We start from the raw sequence: 25,805 nt of genomic DNA on the forward strand, positions 1-25,805 counted from the left end.
GCTTTCTATCACTATCACACCATGTCCCTGTCTGCCCCCTCAGCTGTGGGACTCTCTCATACTTATCTGCACTGCTTGGGCTGGAAGAACTTGAGAGAATCCTGATAAAGGGCAACACAACCACCATTTGTGGCCAAAACAGGCCCATAAACCAGATCTGGGGTGTTACAGTCATGTAGCCAGCATGGTTGTCGTTCCCTGCACGGTCAGGACCTGCCCATGAGCAGAAAAGCCACTGGCCAGAGAGGCCAGAGGCAGCATTTTCTCCTCTGGGCTCTCTGCTTTTCCCTGATTTCAGGGAGCTAGCAGCCCCTGACCCCAGCCCTTTGCCTCTGCAGGGACAGCATGCATCTCTCCTTGCCTCCCAACACACTCACCCTGTCCAGAAGCTTGCTCTTCAGGAAAGGCTTGACCATGTTGTAGGTAGTAGTGAAGTACCAAGGTTGATGGATGAAGTGGATGGCCTTGAATCGAGCTGGGAAAGAGTCCTGTGGATCCAAAACCCAGGCAACAGTGTGTTACTTAGCGCTACATGCACAGAGACATTGGTAGTCAATACCTATTGTGAGGGTGGCAATATCCCTTCCAGAGATACTTTTCTGGGTGAGAGATTGGGAGTATGTGTGGGTGATGTACAAATACCGTTGCACACCATTGGTATTTCTGTACAGTGATGCTAAGCAGACTAGCATGGCAGGACAAAGATGAGGTGGTGAGACGCACCTCTGGCAGGTGGACTGGCTCTGCTAGGTGCCTCTGGTAGGTAGAGTGGTTCATTCATGGGAACTAGGACTTTACTGCGCCCACAACTTGTGGTGGCATCGCTGGCCAGACCATTTCTACAAGGTGCCACCTTTGGCAATACTAGCTGGTGACTGTTGCTTGCTATGATCTCTGGAGGAGCAAGTAGTGAATGGAGGGGACTCAACTCTGGGGGTTACTAGCACAGTGGTGCCCATTCATGCAGCGCTATGCTATATAGCCAAGAGCTCCTACCTTGAGGTTCTACCTCCCTGAGCCAGTCTGGTCCCAGGTGAGCCCCACACAGGCCTGCAGAATGCCCTTATTGCTGCTCTGAGCCCCACCTCCTCTGAGTACTCCACACCTGTGTCTACCTCTTGGTGCCTGGTTGGGGCAGCAGAAGCACGTCCTCACCTGCAGCATGTCTACCATCTTCCGGAGCTCAGCAGGCTTGATGCCAGATGCTTGCTGCATGGTGAAGCCCTTAAAGTTCTCAATGATGCAGAATCCATTGATCTGGGTCTCTTCATTTTCCAGCAACTTCTCCAGGATAACACAATAGGCACGAAGAATCTGAGCCGTAGGGAGAGAGAGGAACAAGGTCACAAATGTACAAGTCCTTCCCAGCCCAAAATGTGCCCCCCTGCCTCCGCCTTTGCTTTCTTACTGGCGCAGCAAGGGCACCTGAGGGCAGAGATGGATCCTCTATAAATTCCAACCTGCCCAGCTGTATTCTGCCTCCCTGAATTCATCTGGATTTTTTTTCCTTTCTCCTCTGCTGTAATTGTTATGTTAACACTGTTAAACAGCTGCCATTTTTGCCTTTCTGAAGGTAGAGGTGCACAATATGCACAAGGCTGAAGACAGAGATGAGTCAAAGATGGGGTACTGTGTGCTGTCAGGAGGCCAAGAAAACATGCGAGTTAAACTAGTCCAGATTCCTGTTGCATGTTGGATGCTATTGGCCAAGTCCTCTCTCCTCTTGGTTTCTCTTTCTCTACAATGGGGGTGAGGATGCCAACCTTCCTTCATGAAGTACATTTACAGCTGCAAGACATCCCCAGCGTTCTCCGTGGTGCTAGTGCTCTGAACCCTGCACCCCCAAACCTGACCTGTGATGTGCAAATGTTTTGGGATCCCTTAGGATGAGGCATGCTGTATCCATCCTATTTACTAGTGCATGACTTAGGAGAAAAGAGCTTTGCTAAGACCAGTGATTCTCAAATGGCATGCCTCAAGATCATTTCAAGGGTGTTGCAGGGTACAATGCAAGTCAAAAAACATCCTGACCTGCTGTGGTCTTCCTGAATTATTTGCAATGGAAGAAGTGCTCTATTGTTTTTCTGTAATCAAAATGTTAGGGAAAATTAAGAGCTGACATTTTCCAAGAGATGCCTTGAGTCTAGAAAGGTTGAGAACCCACTGGCTTAGACCTTGGAGGCCCAGGGTATGAGAGGGTGGGTGTGTTTAAAGCCCACAGTCAGATAAAGGGCTTGACCTGTCCCCTGCCAGGGGATGAAGCTGTAACCCCTAGGGCCAGCAGGGCTAAACAAACCTCATCAAAGGTGATCTCCTCGTAGTCCCAGTTTTCAATGTTGAAGAGCATCACCACCCGGCCATACTTGTCCCTGCTGGACAGGATGCCAGGGTAGCCAGCCTCGATGGTGCTGCGCACGGCCTCGGGTGTCAGGTCTTCAAAGAGCTCGGGGTACTGCTGGCGGAAATTTATATAGCCTGGAGGCAGCAAGAGAGAGAAGGCTAGAGTCTGGAATGAGAGGGTGCTCCCTTCCCTGGTGCCAGTGCAACGGTTGGACTCTGCCTGCATAGCGGTAAGCAGATGGCAAGAACATCTGGTCCGGGTCATGCTGTGCCATGTGCATTCCTACAGCAGCTCGGTGGCAGGGCTTTGGGTACCTTGGAGGTCCCAGCCCAGGGCTCCCATCAGGCTGGGCACGCATCAGTCACAAAGAGACACAGAGCTTGCACTGAGTACGAATCTGGTGCTGCAGCCAGGCCGATGCCATGTTCCCTGGGGACAGGATCCCAGCCCAAAGTGTTCCTCCCCGGCTTCCCACCAGGCTCTGAGAGCGCCTAGTCTGAGAGCCAGCCACAGCCTCCCCCTGCCTAGCATATGGCTGCTCTCCCAATCTGGCTGCCCCCAGCCCCATTCTCCCCCTCAAGTACCAGTGTGATGTTTTTGTCCCTGCTGTCTCTCTTCCCCCAGAGCTGAGTCCTTCTGCCTCCCTCCCTTATGCCAGCCCCACCCTCAGCCTACTTTCCCTGGCAGTCCGTGGTCATTAAGGGCAATGAGGAAACTCACTCTGGGAAGAAGCTTCTGCTCAGCCCCTGTGCCAACACCACTAATTACAGCCTCATTATCAATGGGACAGAGACAAAGAAGCCTGGAGCTGGAGCCAGACAGCACAGGGGCTACAGCTACCTCACGCTGAGACCTCCCTTCTGTCCCCCTAGGCCCCCTGTTCCAGCCCGTGATGCCCGGACCAGGACACGCAAATGCCTCAGTTTCCTGCTACCCATGTCCCTGTGACCATCCTACAGGCAGAGCTGAGCAACCAGCACCAGTCCTCCCCACTGCTCCCACCATTGCCTGGCCTCAGTGACCGCCAGCCTTCCCCAGTCCTGGTCCTCCATATGACCCCAGTCCCAAGAGATGGAGTTTGCTAGGGCAAGTGGCAGCGGTGAGAGCTGTGAACATCAGCCCCTTTCTGCAGGGAGAGGGACACTGATCAGTTTGTCATGAAGGGCTTGCATCTTATGCCAGCTCCTGCTAAGTACATAGACTTGGCCTTGCGGCTGGGATGCAGGCCACAGCGTTCACTCTGAGGAATATGAATGTGCCCCAGGAGCAGGGAGTGGCCTTGTCCCCCCAGACTGGGGGCAAGGGGAGAGCAGGGGGCACCCACCTTTGAGCAGCTCATAAGCTCTGTGGGTGTCAAACTTGCGGGCACGGATGAAGCGGAGGAAAAAGGAGTCATCCTTTCCCTGCACCTTCTCTGCCACTGCCTTGCCCAGCTCCTCCTGCCCGCTGGCTCCTGCATGGACCAGTTCCCGCAGCTCCTTCAGTGCTGGCTCCCGCCTCTCCTCAGTCTCATTCAGCTCGTCCTTCGCCTGGGGCAGGGTGGAGGGAGACCAGTGCCTGAATCAGGAACGGGTGTGCTTATGTGGATAGGACCTCAGCTGCACAGCATCCTGGAGGGGAGCAGGGCTGGAAGCCACAGCTGCTGTCTCAAAGGCTCTCCCTACCCGCTCTGCTGGCCAGCAGGGACACCTTGCAATGACCCCAAAACCCACTTTAGGTGGCAGAGAGATGGGATTTGCTCCCAGGGGACGAGGCAGCTGAGTCTAGGGAGTATTCCCACTGCCTCTGGCTGTGTGCCCTATAGCACCTACATGCTAGTGAGGATCATGGCATCAATCCAGAAGAGAGACCAGGGTCTGACCAGAGCCATAGGAGCAATGTGGGGCTAAGAGTCTTATGGGGTGATGGGCAATGGAAGATCTTCAGCGCTGGATCAGTCAAAGGAGCCCCCTTCCTCTTGCAGGAAGGGGCTGGCCCCATCTGCCTGGTACCCAGGCTGTCTCTCCCCACCCCTCTTCCAAGCTCTCACCTTCTGCAGGGTGTGTGAAGGGATTTTCTCACACTTGCCAAAGATAGGGCCATGGTCCTTGATGGTGAGTCGCTCGAGTTTGGCACGAAGGGCCTGCTCCTCCTCAGAGACAACTCGAAACGTTCCAGTCTGGAGCAAAGCCACAGCAAGAAGAGATAGCGTGAGGAGTCTTCCCCTCTGTGACCTGCTCCAGGCCTAAGGCAGCCCTGAGCACACCACCAGCGCTGGCACCAGAAAGATGCCCATGGGGCCTGGACCAGCATCCTGCGCTGACTTCGGGTTAAGTGACTTCTCTGGCACCAGAGGTAATGGTCTGTGCTGGGGTCCGGCGAGGGAGCTCCCTCTGGCTGTGAGGAAGGCTCAGGTGGGTGCTGAGTTTTGATGGGCAGAGGTTGCAATGGGGCCTGTGTCAGGGTCAGATACGGGCAAGGGTTCCCTATGCTGGGGGGGGCGGCACTTAGCATGGGTTGAATACTAGGAAACCTGGTTCCTCTCTGAAGGAAGCCTGCTGGCCTGAGGCTGGCGGACTGTGCTAGCAGTTCAGCTTTGCACTTGGGAGTACCTGTGCCAAGGGCCTGGCAAGGTTTGGTGGGTGCTGTTCAAGAGCTGCAGAGAAAAATGCAGTCCGTGCTGTCTTTTGGGCCACAGAAATACATAGGTCAGTATGGCCAGGGAAGCTAAATCCACATGAACTCAGTACAGTTGTGGTGCTGCCCCCAGGCTGGGCACCACACAGCCAGGGAAGCCAGTGGTACTGCTCAGCATGGGTGACCTGCTAGTTTCAAAGCCAGAAAAGGCCAGGGAGAGTGAGGCAGGAGGACAGTGTGGGGCAGGAGGGGCTAAATCTCCCGTCAGTCATAGCTATAGACCCACATGCTGGACATAAGGCAGTCTCTGGGGCGGGATAGCCAACCCACGCAGCTTCTCCAGGCTGCTCTGGAGAAGCTTGCACGTCATCCCCAGAGTTCCCACTGTGCCTGCTCTGTGTACTGTCCCCTAGTGAACTTCATTTAAGCGCTTCTGTGGCAAGCTGCTAGAGTTCTGCCCATACCAGTCTCTCGAGAAGCTTATTAACAGCAGTGCCGATCCAGCCCTGCTGTTCACCTGGATCACCTTGCCTGGCTGGATTCGGGCTACCATGACATTGCACCGGCCTGACACTGAGGTAGGGGATGCTTTCCGCTTGGCAGCTCTGTGAACAAGCGGAGAGCGGTGGCTCCATCTGGCTGCTGTATTTCTTGGCTAGGGCAGTGGTGGTGGGGAGGGGATGCTGAGCAGAAGCAGCACTCACCATTTCAGACATGCTGCGTCCTTGGCATCCACAGGTCCTGAAAGAGACAAGGAAGAATTCTCCATGAGGCATCTGCACAGCCCAAAGCACCTGCCCTGCTAGGAGCCCTGGCCTGGCCACTTCCACAGGAATCAGGAGAAGGGATGTAAATGGGATTCGCCATTGGATGCCCAGCTCCCCCTCAGCTCACTCGGGTAATAATTATTCCTCCTTCCCAAGCAACTCAGTGGCTCTGAGAAACATTAGGGCCACTTGGGCCAAAGGGCCTTGGAGTTTGGATATCTGTCCGATACACTCTTTTGCCTTGTTTTTCAGAGGTGCAAAGGACTTGCTGTTCCCCCTTGGAGCTTCGTAGAGGAGAGTCGCACAGTTGGAAGTAATCACGAGGCCTCACAGACCCCAGGAGCTCAGACAGGCTGGTTCCATCTTAACCTTGTTCTTTCCTGAAGACAGAAATGCCTAGCTCCGCTACTTTTAGGCAGAGGGAGGCATTCAATGCAGCCTGGGCTGTTACAAGTGCATGGGGCTGGCTGGACTCGGCAATTAACCCATCACACATCTGTTTGGGCTGGGGAATGTTCCCAGTCTGAGGCACCTGAGGAAGGTCCCGGCAGCACAGCAGGGATCTCAGACAGACCTGAGATTCCTCTGAAGACCCTCTTCAGGATGGCCCTAGCTAATGTCTGGCAGCAGTCCCAAGGGTGGCAGGCTGGTTTTCAGGCAGGTGGTTCTGGGAATGAGGCACCTTCCTGCTTCTGATTCTTTTCTTTGTGAACTTCAGTATTCTCTGTACTCTAATGCAAGGGCTAATCCCTAAGGATCTTTGCAGGGAGGTGAAGAGAAATATAGAGCATCCTGCTGTAATCCAGAGCAGCTACTTCAGTTTATGTTCTCAATGAGGGGCAGCTGCCCTGACCTATCTGAGCTTCTCCCTTCTGTTTCTAACAACTCTTGAGCCCTAAAGGATCCCAAAGCGCTTCAAAAGCTGTGAAACAAATGCTTGACTTCACTGGGGTCATGCAAGTATAACAGAGAGCAGACCTTGGTGCTCTGTCCAGAGATCATTTCACATGCTCTCGAGGTGCCTGCACGTTCCAGTCCGGTGGTGCCCTTGTGCAGCCCTGCCAGTGCACTTTGCTCCTGAGCTGCACAACCCCTTTGCTGCCCCTGTCCTGAGCCAGGACCTCAGCTCTGTGATGGGACTTTGCCCCACTGGACAGCAAACCAGTTCAGGATCTCTTCCAAGAATTGTCAGGTGGATGTCCTTGGATACAGATAAGAGGATGCCCAAGAGCTTGCTGTGTGGTTTCCGTTTGGCATGTACTAGAAAGCAAATAATTCTCCCTTATCAGTCCTTGCCGTGTAGCCCCTGAATCTCTGTGTGTTGTTTGTCCATTTCTCTCTTACCTCCTGGATGTGGGATGAAGTTTCTGCTTGACTTTCTGATTGAGTCCTCAAATACTGAAAATAGACGCCTCGTCCCCAGAGCCCATCCGCCCTCTTCCCAAAGGCTGCTCAAGCCTGGAAGCCTTCCTACAGGTATCTTGAGCAGGAGCAAGAAGCCCTGATGGGCAGCTACTGAAGGAAGCTGTTGGTCAGAGTGCAGCAGGGAGGACAAGCCGTAAACCCCAGTGTCGTCTTTGCTCACTGACCCTGCTTCTGATTCAGACACGATCTGAGCAGCAGAGAAGGAGGATTGGCAGCAGCAGCATCCAGGGCTCAGTCCTGCGGACCATCCACCCATCCAGAGTAGGGGAAGCAAATGGACCTGAAGTTCAAACCCATGCAGGACATTACAGTGCTTTCCTCTCTCCGTTGGCTCTCAGGTCATTGAACTGTCTTCCCCTGAAAGGGCACCAGAGCTCTCTTTCTTGAGGCTTTTCAAACTAGGACTGGGCAAAGCCTGAGAGAACGGACTATAGGGCACAATCCTATGTTGTCCTCCCCTGCTCTCCATTCCCCGCTTCCCGCCCTCACACTAATGGGGGGCCTGGATTAATATCTCTGATACTAAGAGCCCAGAAAGAGTCCCGACTACTCACCAGAGACAAGAGAAGCTGAACCGTCCTGGAGGAGTCAGGGCGTGAGGCTATGAGGCACTAGAACAGGGAGAGAGAGTCAAGTGAGAGGCCTGAATGCAGCAGGAAGAAACCTGGGCAAAAGCTTTGTAGTCACCGGGCTGGGATTAGGCCGTCACAAGGCATCGCTCACAGCTGCTTTTTAATTAAGTCAGCACAAAAACAGGCAAGAGACCCCATTAAACATTGCAACAGGCAGATAAGGAGAGGGAGGGAGCGGGGAAGGGGGCAAGAGGCCTCTTGGCTGGCAGGAGCGTGTGTGGAGGAGGGGGAGCCGGGGCGATTCTAAGACCGATTAGTGAAGTATAAAAGCCGCTTATTGTGTGAGAGGGCCACGCTCATTAGTGTTCGGCACTGGGGAAAGGAGACCGGGGTGGAGGATGTGGGCTGACAGCTTCTCCTCTCCCCCAGAGAAACCGTCTCTCTTGTCCTCACACACTGAAGGGGATCCCTGCCTAAGCTGCAGGCTGGATGGGAGGGATGGGGATGGAGCTGGGACAGGGGCTTTGGGGAGGTTGTTCTTCCTGGGTCTGTCTGCTTCCCAAGGGCTGCGGGGAAGGTAATCGGCATGGCCGGGTCATTCATGATTCCAATCCTTGGGTTTGTGAATGGTTTGCTTGCCAATCTGTGAGTGAATTTGGCCTTGTGACTGAGTAGGGAGTTGGCCACCGGGACCAAACTGAGGGACAGCATGTGGGGGTAATGGGCAGCCTTCCCCACATAGCTCTGCCCATGCCCCGCCATCCTAGCCTCTGCCACTCCAAGGCCTATGCTTCACCACACATTGCTCTGCCGCTTCCCCTGAGTGCACGTGTGTGGCTCGCTCCTTTTTCACACTGAAATGTGGCTGGAGCGTGTTAATCATCCTGCTGCAGAGAGAGGATACGTATGGGTGAAGTTCTGCCTATCATGCCGACTTATAAAGCAGACCCTGACTTAGTAAAATTGCCAAACAGCCCAGATGCAATGCACAATGGCTTTGCAGGATCAATATAGGCTTGAAAGACAGCCAGCCTCTCCTGATCTTGGCTGCCAAGACAAGAAAGTGGCTTTCCACACAGGGAGGAGGTGATCTTACCTCAACGTGTCACAAGGGTAAGTGCTGAACACTCTGCTTCAAATTGTTCCCTGGGATTTTAGGTGAAGCCTCTTGATAATCTCTTGGAATCTGAAATAAATCTCTTAAAAAAGGAAAGAGGACTGGCTGGATTTGTACAAACATGAAGAAGAAAGGGGCAGCTCCCTCCTGCTGGAGTACCTCCAGGGGTGACTTCAGCAGGGCATTGGACCCTAGGTGATAGCTCTGCGTGAACGGTGGGATTACTGCTCCTGCCCATGCAATTTGGTCAGGAAAAGACAATTTTCTCACGCTTGGCTATGTCTAAAAGGGCCTTGCAGTCTCCAGTGCACTGGAACTGAACCCAAGTGACTCCTTCATGCACCAAGGACTGGTGTTTAGCCATGTAAACACGAGTTCCCCTCCTTTCTCTTGTGCAATCAAATTCATCAGCCAGCAACATTCACCAAGAACAGATGAGTCCAAGCTCCCATCTGAGCTCTCACTGTATAACACAGCCTATTCTAGCTTTAACTTTGCTCCCAAACAGCCACTCCATTGGGACCTTCCCAAGGAGGAGTCAATCGCAAGCTCTTGGTGTAAGACATTACCCAGCTGGACTTGATCCCCACACGCAGATATACAATGCTAAGTTCCTCAAACTCTGCTCCATAGTCAGGGTGTTTCTGGAGACAGGGTTCCAGTGAGGCCCTGAAATCTCCCACTGTGTGTCCCTTTTCCAGATCTGAATGCATGGGACTGCATGTATAGTCAGTGTATTTTTATAAAGACATTTTTCATGTTCCAAGCCAAATCAGCTAAATCAAGTCCAAACCCGTGAGTCAGTCCAGAACCATACGTGGCCCCACCAAGGGCTTCAGATATTTCTAAAGTCTTTTGGCAGGCATCCTACATGCAGGCTCAAGCCTGGAGGCTTCGGGTTCAGATGCCCCCAAGTTTTGCCTGCCCTCAACCACATGGCCACAGGAGCAAGCAAGGGAGGAGCCTCCCATTTCCATAAAATCGGTTTTAAACCCCAACGCCTTGGCAGGTACTAAACCACGCCAGAAGAACAGTTATCCCGGGGAGGGCTTAAGGAAAACTGCCTTCATGGACCCAGATATATGGTGTTTCCCTGGCCAGGTAAGTATAGAAATGACCGACTATAGAAATGATCCCTGAAAGTATAGTCAGTGTATGAGTTAGGTTGCACCAGGCGATCCCAGTGTCCACCTCCTGTCCCCCTCACCAACCACCCCAGTTTACCAGGCTGAGGTGAGAAGGGCATGGTGATCCCTCATGGGCATGGATGCCAGGGAGAGCTCTGTCAGGCAGTAGATGAATAGAGGAGTGAGAAGCCACCTCCATGGGCTCCTGCTTTTGGTAGGGCATGGGAAGTAGGTCCCTGAACCTCACAGTTGGTGTGACAAAGGGCTCTGCATCTCATATCTGCAGACCCGTTCACAGCCACTTGTGCTTTGATAGGAGAAGAGTGTTACTTCCCCTTGAAGGAGGCTCACTCATTTGCCCCGTGGGACAAGGTAATGAACACAAGGCTCCATGAAAAACTCTCCTTCATGGCCAGACTCTTATTCTGAAGGGCGCTGCTAAGGGGAGCCCTGGCTAAGTGGTGGGTGCTGGAATGAAGGGGCTTACACAAGGCATGTTTTGTAACACTGCTGGGATTGAAGGATTTGAATTCCATATCTGTGCACTGCAAACTGAGCAGAGACCCTGCTGCAAGGGGGGAGGAAGACACATGACTCGGGGTGGGTGAGGGAAGGAGCAGAATCAGGTCAAAACCACTGGGCTTCACACTCCCCCATTCGGTATCTGCTGGTTCAGGATTCCCTTGTCTAGGCTGTAATGCTGCCCCATTCCCATCCCACCCTCTCCCCCCACCCCCCACAAACGTCTGGGCCATCTCCCACCCCGCTCTCACCTGCCCTATGGAGTTTGTGGTGGGGAGGTGAGCTGTGAAGCTTGGTGCACAGGGGCTGCATTAGAGCAGCTCTCACAGCTCATGAAAGTTTCCAAGCAGGTCCAAAGAGATGAGGGCTTTGCATCAATGGCTCTGGCACTAGGAGTTGGGCAGAGTTACAATGGGCACATGGGGCTGGTGCCCTGGAAGTGTGTTAAGTGAGTACCCTGCATATCAGACCTGCCAGTCTCATCCCAAGGGTGTAAACTTAATTATTGCAGGGATCAGCCAGGCAAGTCTCTGTCTCTTATGCAAACAAAGTGCATGGGTGCTTTGGCCCCTACTGGAGGTGGGAGTCCTCTCTAGATGGGTCAGTGTCCTGCTCTGATCAAGCGGGAAGGACGTAGCACCTATTCCATTGCCCCTTCTGCTTCAGAAGCTCTGCAGTTCCATTGCACGTCACTGATGGTAATGCTCATTTCCAGCCCCACAGCAGCTGAAGGGGGAATACATGGCCCAGGGGATGTGGGTACTTCTGGGACTGACCCTTCTTCCAGAAAGTCCAGCCTAGGATGTGCACATGTGAGGCTCCACAGGAGGCCTGTCCCAAGGAAGCAATGTCCTCCCCAGACCCTGTTTCAATGGGAGTTTGCTGGGAAAGTTCCAGGCCTGTCAAAATATCTGTTGCTTTAAGCTGCTTCCCCCTAAGTGGATCATACAGCATCTGCTGAAGTAGGCTATTGCCTATGAAAGCTCATGCGCCGAAGCAGTTTGAAACTAGGTGCCACCCTGCCCTGTCTTCTGTCTGAGTTCAGACTTGCCCAGCTATGTAATACTCCCTCAGTTTACCAGGAAACATGACAAGCCCAGTAGAGGTGAGCGGCCCTGCCTTTACAGGCAGCCCTTTCTTCAGGACATTGGGCTTATTTTGGCCAGCGGAGCGACCTGTTTATATCTGATGGGTCTCTCAGTTCCTGGTACAGACGGCTGCCTGTGCGAGAGCCATTCAGTGCTGTCACAAGCAAGTTGTTGGAGTGGAGATAATGAGGAGAATGCAGCCCTTGTTCTGCCTGGGAGCCAGCACAGTTATCAGGAGGGGCCTCAGGAGGAAGCACTTGGCTCCTTCCACTGGCTGGTATGGCTGGGAAGCCTGCTCTCTCCTGGATCCCTGGAAAGCACAGAACAAAGGGGACATAAGAGGCCTGATAAAGGATTGTGTGCCATACCTGTGCCTTTTGATTAGTAGGCTGAGTCCTGTGGCTCCATCCCTCTGGAAGCTGGGTTGGAGTCATTGTCCCCGCCATACAGGAGGGAAACAGGGGCATGGTGGGACCAAGTGACTTGGCATACACAGTGAGTCTGGGCAGAGACAAGAGTTGGATACAAATCTTGTCACTTGAAAAGTCCTTCCTTCCTCTCTCCAACGCTGGGAGATGGCGGTTCTGTGGTTCCTGAGGGGGTCGCAAGTGCTCCCTTGGGGGCCAGACTGAGTAATCTGAACATGTTGCTTCTGCTGGAGCATGTTGTTTCCAAAGGGTTCCCTAAAATCACACCACCAAACACAGCATGGATTGGGTTAAAATCACTGCCTTCCTAAAAACAGCCTTCACTTCTTCCTGCTCTGGCCGCACACCTCCCACCTCCTAGGTGTCTCACCATGCTTTTTTGCTGAGTTTCCCTCAACTTGAGTTGCAGGTTCATGAACCTGCAGTCTCTGGTTGTGGTCTGGTTTTGTCATGTGGGGAGCAGGTCCCTCCTGATCATGCTGGGTAATAAGCCTTTTTCTTGCAGAAGGTAGCTGAAGGTGTCCCCACTCTGAGGGATGGACAAATGCACCCCAGAGTCCTTGCTAGTACCAGCTCAGTAGACTCTGGGCTGAGGGGGCATAGAGAAATGAGGCCTGAAGTCAGTAGAGGGTTCTCAGTGCAGAAGCAGCTTGGCCCTGTATCTTTTGTTCTTGGGCTGGCTTATGAGGTCAGGGATGACGTGATGCCTCCCCTGAGTGCTGCGATTGTACCTTGTCAGGGGAATGCAGAAGGCGAGTTCCCCTTGCAGACTCAGAGCTGAGCACTGGAATGAATAGTCCCAGCCTTTGCACATGAACCCTGTTACAAGCTATTTTGGTCAGCTTCCTCAGATGCTTCTGCTCTCCATCAGCAATGGTCTCAGGCTTGTGTCCAGACAGGCTGAGGACTGTGAAGAGATTGTTTGCTGGAGAGCACCCCACACTTCAGTACCTGGCTCGCCAGCAAAAGTGCATTGATAGTGCAGGACGGACGCCAGACTTCACACTCCTTTTGCTCTGAGCTGTTGTTTTACATGATTTAGCCACAGTAACCTTTTCAAGGCTCTTCCCAAGGGAAAGGGTTGTTTTAAATGAAAGCTGGAGGTTCCCCTTCCCAGAGCTCCCAGGCAGCCCTATTGACGCCTGCCCACCTCCACTTCATCCAGGTGGAGGGGGCAGGTGGAACTCCTCCCACCACCAGCCTTGCCAGTGTGTGTCCCTGTGGGACCCAGGCTAGGCCAACAATGTACCTGAGAGTGTGTGTGCATGTTGCAGGTGCATGTCCATATGAAAGAGATAGTGTGTGTGGCTGGGGGCTACCAAGAAGCTGTTTTGCAGCAGGGGAGCATGGCCAGTGTTGTGTATGAGGAGTCTCAGCTCCTGGTCTCTATGCACTTGGATGAGTCGCTTCCTCAACCTGGGCCTTATTTTCTGCAAAATGGAGGCAGTGACACAAATCCACCCGGGAGCATCTGGGATGAGAGTTCAATTCAGAGGATTGAATTTAATTAAGTGAAGCACAGTCTCAAGAGGAAGGGTGCTAGATAGTGGGAAAACACCTGGCTGGTTTGCATGTAGCACCACTGCCCTCTTTTGGGTGCAGTCAGGGCTGCTCTGTGTGTCAGAGACCTTTGACTCCAGTCAGTGGGGATTCTCCATTAGTACAAATGAGAGGGCCTGTGCTTTACCAGTAGAAGGATCTGGATTGTTTGTTGCCATATGTTTGCTATAAGCCATTTAAAAATGTTATGGACCCTCAGTGACCCAGCCAAGATGCTGCTGAGCTCCCTGGGACTGGAATTAGCACCTTAGGAAAGGGCACTAGTAACTTCCTCATCTGCTTGTGGACCGGACTCCCTATGACAGATAGTTAGCCTCCAACTTTGACTTCCAGTGGGAGGATCTCGGCTACATGTCATCTTTATGGAAATGGGAGACTCCTGCCTAGCTTGCTCCTGTGGCCGTACGGCCAAAGGCAAGCAAAACTTGGGGGCATCCAAACCCCAAGCCTCCAGGCTTGGGCCTGCATGGAGGATGCCCGCCAAAGGATTTGGAAGTATCTGAAGCCCAGGCAGGGGTGGAGGATGCTTGCCAGTAGCAGGGCCACATGTGGTTCTTGAATGATTCACATGGATTTGGAATTGAATTGGCTGATTTTACTTGGGACATGGAAAATTTTCTATTAAAAAAAGCCAACCCCCCCCCCCCCCCCCCCCAAAAAAAAAAAACAAACAAAAAAAAAACCAACTAGTAATTCCCTGTAAGGAGGGCTTGGGCAGGAGAACAGGCAGGCATGCTGGGCCAGTGTCCTATAGGGGACAGCCTGGGGCAGGCTCTGGGTTGGTGGAGCAGATTTTGCCTGAAGCCCTGGCTCTGACCCACCTGGCTGACTCGCTTCCTGCTCAACTCCCAGGAGGTAAGGGAGCTCTTGAGAACAAACCCAGTTTGGTTATGAAGCTGTTCTTGAAATGATTTCTCTTCCCTACTTTGACACTGGCTCCTGTCCCTGCTTTGCGCAGGCCTCATAAATGCCCTAGCTCTGTTTGCAGATCAGGCAACTAAATCCCTGCGTCTTAAACAGAGGTTAAATCTCTTTCAGCTCTAAAGGCCACCTCTTGTGCCCGGGTGCTTAGGAAGTTTACGCAAACTCTAATCCAAGCCACACATGAGGGGAGACTCAGCAGAGCAGGTGCAGCCAGGGGGCCCCTCAGGTCTTCCCGGGTGTCCCCAAATGGGCACTTTGTGCAGGTTAGTGCTGCAGCTCCTCAGGCCACCCACTCCATGAGCCTTCACCCCGCTCAGGCGTTCAAGCACCGGGACCTGTGCTGCCCCCAGTAAACATGGAGCTATGTGTACCCCAAAGACTGTAGGAAATGCTGGGGTCCCTCTGTACCAGAAAACTCAGGCTCCTCCCTTATCCAGGTTTCACAGAGAACCCCAAGAGACTCCGCCTGATTTTCTAAACCACTATGGACGCTTATGCCTCCATATTAAACTGAGTGCTGCATGGAGGTACATGCTTAAGGGAAGGGGAAGGGAGTTCTACCTGGGGATGCCAAGCTTCACAAACACTGGGCATTGCCACATGCCACAGCTCACTGGGGTGTATAACGCCAAGCTGAGACTGGGTACAGTGGTACTGTATGTGACCACTCTCTTTGCTATGGAAACTCCTTGTATAGAAGGTCACCAACTGATGGGCACCAGCAATGGGAGCTATGGGAGGGCACATAATCTTCCCTGGAGAAAGTGTTTTCAGGCTGCACAGGTCTCAGATTGCCCAGGTGGCTCCTGCTGGGGAAGCAGGGACCCCGGGTTCCCATTCTGTGGATATCGTGCGTGCAGCCTCTGCACTTTTGATCACCTAGAGGTGCTGCGTAAGGACAGTGCCAGCAGCTTTCCTGAGCCTGTCGATGTTCCTACCACATTAGTAAAATCGGTTGTTGGTACTCAACAGTCAGATGGCACCACAACTTTGCATGGCACTTGGCAGGGTCCCAGAGAGACGTGGCACCTGCCCAACATAGACCGGAATGTCCCAGATGCACAAAGAACCTAATAGAGGAAGGAGGGAAACAAAGGAAAAAACCCAGTGCAAATAACAGGACTGGCCTGGCAGGCTGTGATCACTGTTGTTGTTGAGTATTGGCAGGGAGAAGGCAGTGAGCAGCCTTGGCCCAGGCTGTGTTGATGATTGGGAAATGCTGTAGTGTGCTCACAAGGGCATGTCATCAGCCCTTGTAATCATCCTGCAGCAGGACTTGGAAAGCGGCGCTGGAACGCCCTGGCTCAAAGGCTTTGTCCACACTAGCACTTCCCATCAGCCCCTCGCAACTGCCACAGCACCAGCACAGCTCCAGTGCTGATAATGGTGGAAACTGCTGCCCTGTCTGACACCACTGTCCCATCTAACTGTGCACAGCTGGACACTACAGCTAGGCAGTAAAAATGTCAGGGTTTCTCCTATTGCTACCAGCAGTGGAGCTGCACTGAAGAGAGAGATGTGAAGCAAAACTAAAGGACAGACAAGACCTGTGCGATTTAAATCCTGGTAAAAACTGGGTGAGTCACTGCAGTTACCTTCTGCAGCACATATCTCTAGCAAGTGACTCCCTTCTCCTTTAGCAACACCACTCCATGAGAGGGGAAGGTCACAGTCAAGCCTTTGCCCACCTGCTCTGGGAAGGAGCCCTGGTGTTTTCACACCCAAGGCCCATGTCCTCCAGACAATGGCTAGGCAGTCTCAGAGACTGCTATGGGGAAAAAGATGTCCTCCAGAGAAATCCTGCATCTTCCACCTTTAGATGCTCATCCTGGATCATTTACCACATGGTGCCATCACACTGCACCAGGCAGTCTATTGCATACAAGAATGTACAGTTGTTACTAACTACATTGAATTATTTTTCTTGGGTAGTATCCTGCAACTGGTAAAAGAGCCCTTCAAATTCAGTCACTCCCAAAAAATCTGGGAGAAGTGCGAAGTGAAGCCAAGAGGAGGAGCTCAAAGCATTGTTTTCAATGTAAGGCCTATAAGAACAGTTTCTTTTAATCCTCTGTGACCTCAGAAACTAAATCGTGTCAGCACCGGTTTAGAACAGGTCGCGCTTGAACTTGAGTAACATGACTGCGACTCGTTCAATTAATATAGAAAATTAACTGTGTGTTGTTCTTTGTCACCTGATTTTTAAATCTGGAGGACAGATGCCAACTGCTAATCACAAAAAAAAAAAAAACTGCGCTTTTTCCTGTAGCCAAAGTCTGATGCTTCCTGATGATATAACATGTGTGTTAACCTCACCAAAGGCAGACTAAGCCATGTTGGAGTATGAGTGTCTTCATCCCTCTCCCCTGGCCTGTTTGCCCAGGGTGTCCAAAACCTTTGTTGGGGACTGTGAATCTGCCTCCGTGTTATCACATCCTTCTATGCCAAGTGGGTGTTCACTCTTCTGGGAACGCTTGGATGCTGCACACATCTGAATGATGACATGAGTGGCAATGCCCAGGGAAAAGAGACCCTGTTGGGGTACTGACAGACTGTCACCTTCTTTCTGGGGCTCCTTTCTGGAGCTTGCATCTCCAGCTGTGGTAAAGGGCACTGTGTAGTTGTCAGGATGGAGTGCGTTGCAATGCTCTATCACTAGACCCCAGCTTTCTATGGTCCACCTGCTCCCCCGCAGGCCCAACTGGGCTCATACTGAGACAGGGAGGAGAGTTTGCTTCAGTTTGCTCTCTTCTCTCCCCAGGCTCTGCTTTGCCACCCAACCCAAACAGACTCTGAGGCCTCAGAGGGATCACTGAGAGAGAGGCGATGTGTGGGGAAGAGGGGGCCCAGGCCTGGACCATTGCAGAGACACTCCTTAGTCTGCCTGTAAAAGCCTGGCAAAAACTAGGGCTCCTTGGTGTGAGGAAGAGGGTTATATATGGTGCCCTGGGACCCAGAGAGTTAAATACCTGCTCTGCCTGAAATGACACTGACTCTAGCTCTGAGGCACAAAAAAAAGAAGCAGCAGGGAAAGGCTGCATAGCTGTGGCTTGGTGCTTGTCAGCTCTTAGAGAACTACATTATTTTAGACAAATAGTGTTGTAGTGCCCTCTGCCGACTGCAGCTACCATCCTACAGCTGAGAGGAGCAAAGACAGGGAAAGTTGGGGAAAGAAGAGGAAAGCTTTGGCAGCTTGTTTTTTTACTATATACCTCCTTCTCCGCTCCACCCAGAAGAACAAATGCCAGGACCTTGGACTGCAGGAGAATGATCAGGATGGATACACTTGTGGGCCCCTGAATGAGGGTCCCAGCTGGAAGCACCAGAGAAAGAACCTCATCTTCCCCCCACCTGCCTTAAGAACACGCTATGTCACAGGTACAGATCTTCCCTGGCCCCAGGCCTACTCATTTGTAGACATGAGGCACCTCTGTTATAAGGGAGACATTCTGGAGAAGGAATCTTACAGGATTGTGGACCCAGAGGGGATCTTTAACCAAATGTATTCCTTCCTATTACAGGATCAGGTCCCAGATCACTTCTGCACAGTGTATTAGCTGCCCAGCAAGACCGCAGGTGTATTGTGTGCCAGGGTCAGTAAAGCAGTATTATTCAGCAATGGGTAGGTTTGTTCTCTGACCCAAAAATCCGAGGCATATGCTGGTCCATCTCATGTCTCAGAAAACCAGCTTGTTGGCTCAATAGCAGTTCTACAGTTCCTTCAGGTGGGACACTGTATTGGCCATAGTGCTTGAAGACAAAATGACAAGGTGTGGCACAAAGTGCCAGAGGTATTCTGAGCAGGAGGCTCAGGTCTTCTTGGGTTAATTGCTGATCCAAAGGTGTTTGCACTTCTCTGGCACTGAATGAGTCTGCAGGTTGACTCCAAGTTGTGCATCCCTGTGACAATCTGGCCATTGATGCAGAAGTCTTACAGGTGAAATTATTTTTATTAAACATGAATCTGAATACACACCCCACTACAGTTTTATTTATCTGCAGGGCCTACAAAAACAGCATCCGTGTTCAGTTTGGGAACCTTAAGAGATTCCCAAACTCATAAAGGAGTATAGGATCATAGAATCATAGAAGTAGGGTCGGAAGGGACCTTGTAGATCTTCAAGTCCGACCCCCTGCCTGGGCAGGAGGAAAACTGGGCTCAAATGACTCCAGCCAGTTAGGCATCAAGCCTCTTCTTAAAGACCCCCAGGGTAGGAGCCAGCACCACTTCCCTTGGAAGTTGGTTCCAGATCCTAGCTGCCCTAACTGAATTAGTTCTTACGGATGTCTAATCTAAACCTACTCTCCAACAACTTGTGGCCGTTATTCCTTCTTATCCCGGGGGGCGCTAGGGGAAGCAAGGTCTCCCCCAAACCTTTCTGGTCCCCCCTAGTGAGTTTATAGACGGTCACCAGGTCCCCTCTCAGCCTTCTCTTGTGAAGGCTGAACAGGTTCAGGTCCCGTAGCCTCTCATTGTAGGGTCTGCCCTGCTGTCCCCGGATCATGTGGGTGGGACCTCCTCTGGACCCTCTCAATGTTGTCCACATCCCTCTTGAAGTGGGGTGCCCAGAACTGGACACAGTACTCCAGCTGTGGCCTGACCAGTGTCGCGTAGAGGGGGAGGATCACCTCCTTGGCCCTGCTTGAGATGCACCTGTGGATGCATGATAGGGTCCAGTTAGCCCTGCCGACCGTGACCTCGCATTGTTGGCCCATGTTCATCTTGGAGTCAGTAATGACTCCAAGATCCCTTTCTGCCTCCGTGCTCTCAAGAAGGGAGTTTCCCATCTTATAAGTGTGCTGCTGGTTACTACTGCCCAAGTGCAGCACCCTGCACTTGTCAGTATTGAAACGCATCCTGTTTTTGTTAGCCCACCCCTGTAACCTATCCAGGTCTTGCTGCAGTCTTTCCCTCCCTACTAGCGTGCCCACCTCACCCCAAATTTTGGTATCATCAGCAAATTTAAACAGGTTGCTTTTCACCCTGTGGTCCAAATCGCTGATAATGGAGCTGCAGGTCAGCAGCAAACTCTTTGGGGATGATTCATGTTTCCTCAGGTATCTTGCACAGAGTTGACGGACGTATGCTGGCTTCTGCCACCTCGTACTCTTTCAGGTAAACTGGCAAGGGGGTAGCGCAGAGACACTCCAATGCAGAATCAGTGGTTTCTCATTATTGATATCTCCCAGCATGAGAAACCAGCTTTGGAACAAAACAGAATGAGCAAGTCATTTGCCAGAAACTGAATAACTTATCAAATGTGCCTAAACACCCTGTCTTGTGTCTCAGTTGTCATAACAAGAGCAGCTGTGCAGCAGCATTCTTGCTCCCCCAGTTTCCCCCCCAGGAGGTGACTTGACAATGCAGAGAAATCTTCAGCTGAATCTTAGAAGGGGACAAAAAAACAGAAGTTTAGAAAAAAGAAATACACAGCTTCCCTCTTGTAAGGGGAAACCACTCTGCGTCCCACAGACTATTTACCTAGAAAAACAGAGCCAGCACCTCATTGCAGGCCTCCGCCAGGTTCCAGGATAGGCCTGTGACGCTCGGTCACCAGCAAATCTCAGGAGACCATGCAGAATAAGAAGTGGAGGGAGGGCATATACCAACAGGCATTGTGGTTATGCCCAGCAAAAAGTCCAACAGCAGAAAATGGTTCAAGTTAATGTGTGCAACATTTGCTTGGAAAGATGCTACCTGACACATAAGCATCCTGTGGGGAACTCAGCACCTTATATACCATATGTATGCATGACTGGATGTGTGGAAAACAAGGGGGAGCCCTTGCTCTAATTGGAGTGTTTGTCGCTTCCACCGAGCTACCCCTCGGTGGCACTGCTGGTTTCTGGGTCTTCCCACTCAGACCCATCTGGGCTGGTTCTCTGATTCCTTCGTACCTTGTCCTCGCTGCTGGCTGGAGGAGAAGCTGGAAACCTTCATGGCTGCTTTGTCAGACAGATTTACCAGTTGTTCTTCCTTCCTCTGCACGGTATCCTCTCCGCTCATACTTACTACAGGGCTGCTTCACATATGCTATCCCCAGCTCCCCAGCACGTTTCCTTGTGCATGCCAATAGCTCTTCCAGGAACAGCCTCATTGAAAACCATACAGCAAAACAACACTGGCTGTGACTTACAGGAGCAAGTAGAGTCATCTATTCTTTGGAACAATACTGTGATAATGAATGAAGCAACTGGTGCAGAGACATGGCGGAACAAGGCCTTGGACACCAGTGCCAGGGGGCTAGATGTTCCTAACTGTTTTGTGCTTACTGTTTGCCATGGGGATAGGGGACATGAGGATTTTGACAGTGGGGTAACAAAGCCCTAGTGAGTGCTGCTGCTGGCATCCATGTGGATGTGGCAGAAGGGAAAAAAAAACACATGAAAAGCAGTGGGGAGCAGGGACAAGCCAGTCAAAGGATGAGACCAGGAGAGTGGGGCAGCACCACAGAAGAGGAGAACCACCAGAGAAAGCCCAGCCAAGAGTGGAGTCGGGAGACAGCTCTGAGGGGGAACTGTCTTGTCCCACAGGCATCAGGACCTGGCACTAAATAACCCCCCTGGCCATGGCAGATCCAAGGGGAGCAGCGATGCAGCACACCCCCTTTGCTTCTTGCTCCATCCAAACTTTAAAACCAGCTGCTGAAAGGGGCAGCAGCAGTTCTATTCAGGCAACTCTTGAGGGAGACCATTGACTTCATGGCTCCTTATAATCTACCCAGTTCCTGCTAATCTCTCTCCACTCCACCAGTGTGACTGACCCTCTCCCCTTCTTAATGGTCTCCTTGCTCCACTGTTCACACTACCCTCTCTACTACATGCTCTTCCTGGGTTTGCCTCCCTTCTAGCTTGTGGCCCTGCAGACTGCTTTTAGCTCAAAAACCAGAACTCAGGTGTGGTCACGTCAACTCGGGTGTGGAAATGACTGAAGGGGAAGTACTAGGGGCCCCATCCAGGTGCTCAAGGAGGTGAGAGTTTGTTCTCCAAATGTGGAGCTGTGCCAGGATAACAAGGCAGCATCCTTGGATTGCTTTTTGCCATGTTTGTGGCAGGTTCAAAGTTTCAACTACAACCCCATGAGCAAGGGCCAGGTCCAGTCAATCCAGACTAGTCCAGTCAAGCCAGGGTCAGGCTCCCCAACTGCAAGGTGGCAGAGCAGGGTGCTGCCCTGTGTGAGGGTGCCCAGGCCCCTGCCATAGACAGAGGGAGAAAATATTATCTGGGGGCAGTGCTGAGTAAAACTTAAACTTAAAAGGTACTTCTACCCTGCTGCTTTTGCTGATCTAAATTATGTGTGTCTACTTAAATATGCTCACACAATGCATTTATCACAGTATTAACTATATTGTAGCAGGCTTGTGGTAAAAATGAGAATGAGTCCGTTTTGTATTAAATGGCATTTTCTCTCAGATTTTATTAACAGCTTACGGCAGTACAATAAACAGCAAAAGGCTGATGCTTCACACATCACACATAGCCCAAGCCCCTCTCTCTGCAGTCTCTGCCTCTTTCCTCTTATTGGGAAAACCAAACTCACTCCACAACCAGAGTTAGTCTATAAAGGGACACTAATTAAGCACCAAATCCATCAGGCAAGCTCAACCCAGCTCTGATTATTGCTATTCCATCATAAGTTTTCTGTTTAGCCTTGACCGAGTACAGTCTCACAATCTGTGCAGGGCTGAGGTTTCTTGTAATATCTGACTCGATGTTCAGAATGCATAGTGCAGAAAAACGTTCCTGGCTCATTGTTGTTCTTAAGTAGGTTTTAATCCAACACATTGCAGAGAAAGATGCTTCAGATTTCACAAAGCCAACAGGTAGGGTAAGAACTAACTGAAGAAGCTTGAAAAAATTGGGGTAATCTAGAGCTGTCACCGTAGATCTTAAATTTTCCAGCCCCACAAGCAGCCCGTGGGATTCAATGTCAGTGCGTGCAATCTGCATTTCCAATTTAGCGAAACTAAATCAACTCTTGCAATTTTCCCATATCTTTCCAGCATCTTATCAACTGCTTGAGGTTCACAGGCTAGAATGCCATCTACACTTCTGGCAAGCGTTAAAGATTCCTCAGAAAACCTCTTTTTAATTTCCCGTTAAAGCACTGACAACTGGAAAAAATAATAAGCACATACCACTTTTGCTTATTATTTTGTGGTTCCAAGGGAAGGTGCTTTCTCTCACCGCAATCTGAGTCCACAACAAAGTTGCTCAGTTTTAAAGTCTTCCTGGGAGGCCAAACAGGTTTGTCTCTGTCTCCCTCAATCGTTATTCCTACAGTTTCCCCATATCATAGATTTCATTAGGGCTGGAAGGGACCTCAGAAGATCATTGAGTCCAGCCCCCTGCCCCAGGGGCAGGAAGTCAGCTGGGGTCATAGGATCCCAGCAAGATAAATGTCCAATTGACTCTTAAAGGAGTCCAAAGTAGGTACTTACACCACATCTGGCGGCAGTCTGTTCCAGGCCTTGGGGGCTCAGACTTTAAAGAAGTTCTTCCTTACGTCCAGCCTGAAACGGTCTTGGAGAAGTTTGTGACCATTTGACCTTGTTATCCCATGGCGCACTCTGGTGAACAGGCATTCCCCCAGATCCTGATGTACACCCCTTATATACCTATAGGCAGCCACCAGGTCCCCCCTGAGTCTGCGCTTTTCCAGGCTGAAGAGTCCCATGGCTCTCAGCCTCTCATCATAAGGTCTGTTTTCCTGACCTCTGATCATGCGCGTGGCTCTCCTCGGCACACTCTCAAGCTTCTCCACATCCTTTTTAAATTGTGGAGCCCAGCACTGAATGCAGTACTCCAGCTGCGGCCTCACCGAGGCTGAGTACAGCGGGAGGATAACATCCTGGGATTTGCTAGAGAAGCATCTATGGCAAAACCAGAGTTTTGCTTGCTTTGCCGGCTACAACGCCACATTTGTGGTTCATATTCATCTTGTGGTCAATCATGACCCCCAAGCTGCTTTGGGCCATGGTGCTAGCAAGCGTAGCACTGCCAAGCCTATAAGCATGCTGCGGGTTTTTCTTCCCAAGGTGGAGTACCTTGCATTTTTCGGTGTTGAAGGCCATCTTGTTTTTGTCCACCCATTTTCCAAGCCTGTCAAGGTCGGCCTGGATCACCATCCTGTCCTCGGGTGTGGACGCTTTACCCCAAAGTTTGGTGTCATCATCGAACTTGGCCAGTCCACTTCTGACACCAATGTCCAAATCATTAATGAAGATGTTGAAAAGAATAGGCCCAAGGACGGAGCTTTGGGGGACCCCACTGGTCATGGCACACCACAATGATTGACTTCCATCAACTACCACTCTTTGGATTCGACCTCAGACATCTCCCTAGGACATATCGCAGGACTTCTCCCCAGACGCTGTTCCAGGCTTGTTTGTTTTCATGTTTTCCAAAGTCGTGGCAGTGCTAGTAACTACTGTTGCTGCTGTGGAGAGCGAGGCCTTTTCAGACCGCAATGCCTTGTGAGTGACATGCAATAATGATAGTAGGTTCTCCAAAACAATGAGACAGATGACAAAATCTGTTTTTTGCACTTGGTACAGCAATCCATTTGCCTGAACAAAATTCAGTTACTTCCATGCTGAGAGAGCTCAGTTAGGCATTGGATAATAACCTTTAAATTAGACTTGCAAGCTTTGACATTTCTCCACCTGCACACCCAACGTGTATCACTAAGACTTGTCAACTCCATGGATTTTATGCCTGGGGTATGTTGCACATTGCAAAAAAAGTCAATGGTTTCCAGGCATGGAGAAAAAAAACGTTGCTCATCATATTTTGCAAAAAGGGAGCATAACTCAAGAAAATTCCCTCTGTTTTCTGACTTTTCCTTTCCATCATGACCCTTAAGGGCCAATCCCTGGTGTGAAAGATAGAGCAGCAAGTCGGTAATTTTTCGAGCATATTCTCTGTTTTCCTGAACAGTCATCTTATGGGAGTTTGACAGGTGACATACAACTGAGCCCGATTTACTTGCTGCCTGGTAATTCTTCCATTTATTCACGCATTTCAAGTGAACCGCACAGTTAGAATGACTGTTCAGCTTTTCATTTAACTTTTTCCAATCTCGCAACCCCTTTTCTGTAAAACTGTTATCTTTGTATTCAGAAGTACTGTCAAAAATTCTGCAGGCATAGCAAAATACAGCATCAGCCAGCACACTGTATTCAATAAAAGGATACTGATTGAACAAGGATGATGAGAATGATCCATTTTGTTTGCCAAATGAACTTTTGGGATAATTACTCAACTTCACCTGTGCAGGCCCACTTGATCGGTCCCCTGGTTTCAGATTCATCGAAACACCAGCAGCAGCAGAGGCACTTACATTCTTATCAGGAACATGCATTTTGTCTGCATTTTTTCTCTGCTTCATGTTGATGAGCGATTTCCACGCTGACCGCTTTCTTATTTTCTAAACAACGCTATAAAATCGATGTCGGCTGAATTTCCTCTTCATCCATGTTTGCGTTTGCACAAACTGACTGTCTGGGTTTAAAAAATGTCCTTATATCTGCTGCCATTGTACCAGCTCATGTGCAGAACGTGCACCACCATGAACGGCGTGTGCCCCGTTCTGGGGGGCACGCGTCATTTATGGTGGTGAGTATTCTGCACATGAGCTGGTACAATTGGTGGCTGGGGGTGGAGCATGGCAGCAGCGGAAGTGTGGCGGCGGTAAGCAAGGAGCTCCCGCAGATGCTGGTAGCACTGTTGGGGGGGGGTGGCGAGCGTCAACCAGGGGTGGGTGACCACCCGCAGACACTGCCGGCCATGTCAGCAGCAGCCAGCAGCAATTGCTGATTGCCTGCAGATGCCGCCAGCAAATGTCAGCGGTGGGAGGAGGGATGTGGAGAGTGGAGACTGCCCGCAGGGGGTGCACTGCCATGCTCAGGGGGTGCACGTGCACCCCCTACACGTCACTAATGCACACCATGCCACTGTACAGAGTTTATAATATAAACAAACTGAAACATGCATCATTACATCAAAACTGAGACATAAGAACAGAGCCTGCTGCACGCTGCATAGTTAGTGATTTTGAGTGGGCATTCATTATGGGTCATTACTAACCGTTTGTACCAAGACTTTAAAAGTTTGTAAGTTAGTAGGGCTGCAAAACAATTAAAGAATTTGATTGTGATTAGTTGCGTGATTAAAAAAAATTAGTTGTAATTAATCATGATGTTAAATGCACAGCTAAAAGCTCAAAATTACGTGCAGAAAAAAAGTTATGAAAAATCATGCAGGTACTTTGAATGGTTGGAGGGTGGGAGCGGGGTGCGTGTGGTGGGGATTTTTGC

The 25,805-nt window shown here is 51.0% G+C and overlaps 2 protein-coding genes and 1 long non-coding RNA gene across 3 annotated transcripts in view; 2 read left to right on the forward strand and 1 right to left on the reverse strand.

The window, feature by feature from the left end:
• The window catches only part of RLBP1 (retinaldehyde binding protein 1), a 13,315-nt gene extending 4,367 nt beyond the window's left edge, over positions 1-8,948 (reverse strand). The window contains exons 1-8 of the mRNA XM_014522099.2: positions 8,818-8,948; positions 7,704-7,760; positions 5,662-5,698; positions 4,371-4,499; positions 3,666-3,870; positions 2,297-2,475; positions 1,156-1,314; positions 378-488 (exon numbers count right to left, since the gene is read on the reverse strand). Of these exons, the coding sequence (XP_014377585.1) occupies positions 378-488; positions 1,156-1,314; positions 2,297-2,475; positions 3,666-3,870; positions 4,371-4,499; positions 5,662-5,673 (795 nt within the window). The 5' untranslated portion in view covers positions 5,674-5,698; positions 7,704-7,760; positions 8,818-8,948. The remainder of the gene's footprint in view (positions 1-377; positions 489-1,155; positions 1,315-2,296; positions 2,476-3,665; positions 3,871-4,370; positions 4,500-5,661; positions 5,699-7,703; positions 7,761-8,817) is intronic.
• Positions 3,835-8,831, forward strand: LOC112551038. Its single transcript, XR_003095151.1, has 3 exons — positions 3,835-5,535; positions 5,696-5,855; positions 5,977-8,831. It is a non-coding gene; the product is annotated as an uncharacterized LOC112551038 (long non-coding RNA).
• A 16,171-nt stretch (positions 8,949-25,119) lies between the features above and the next one.
• The window catches only part of FANCI (FA complementation group I), a 28,923-nt gene continuing 28,237 nt past the window's right edge, over positions 25,120-25,805 (forward strand). The window contains exon 1 of the mRNA XM_025209667.1: positions 25,120-25,179. Coding sequence (XP_025065452.1) covers positions 25,120-25,179 — 60 coding nt within the window. The remainder of the gene's footprint in view (positions 25,180-25,805) is intronic.

Source organism: Alligator sinensis, unplaced genomic scaffold, assembly GCF_000455745.1.
Source record: "Alligator sinensis unplaced genomic scaffold, ASM45574v1 scaffold874_1, whole genome shotgun sequence".
In the NCBI taxonomy this organism is placed as follows: domain Eukaryota; kingdom Metazoa; phylum Chordata; order Crocodylia; family Alligatoridae; genus Alligator; species Alligator sinensis.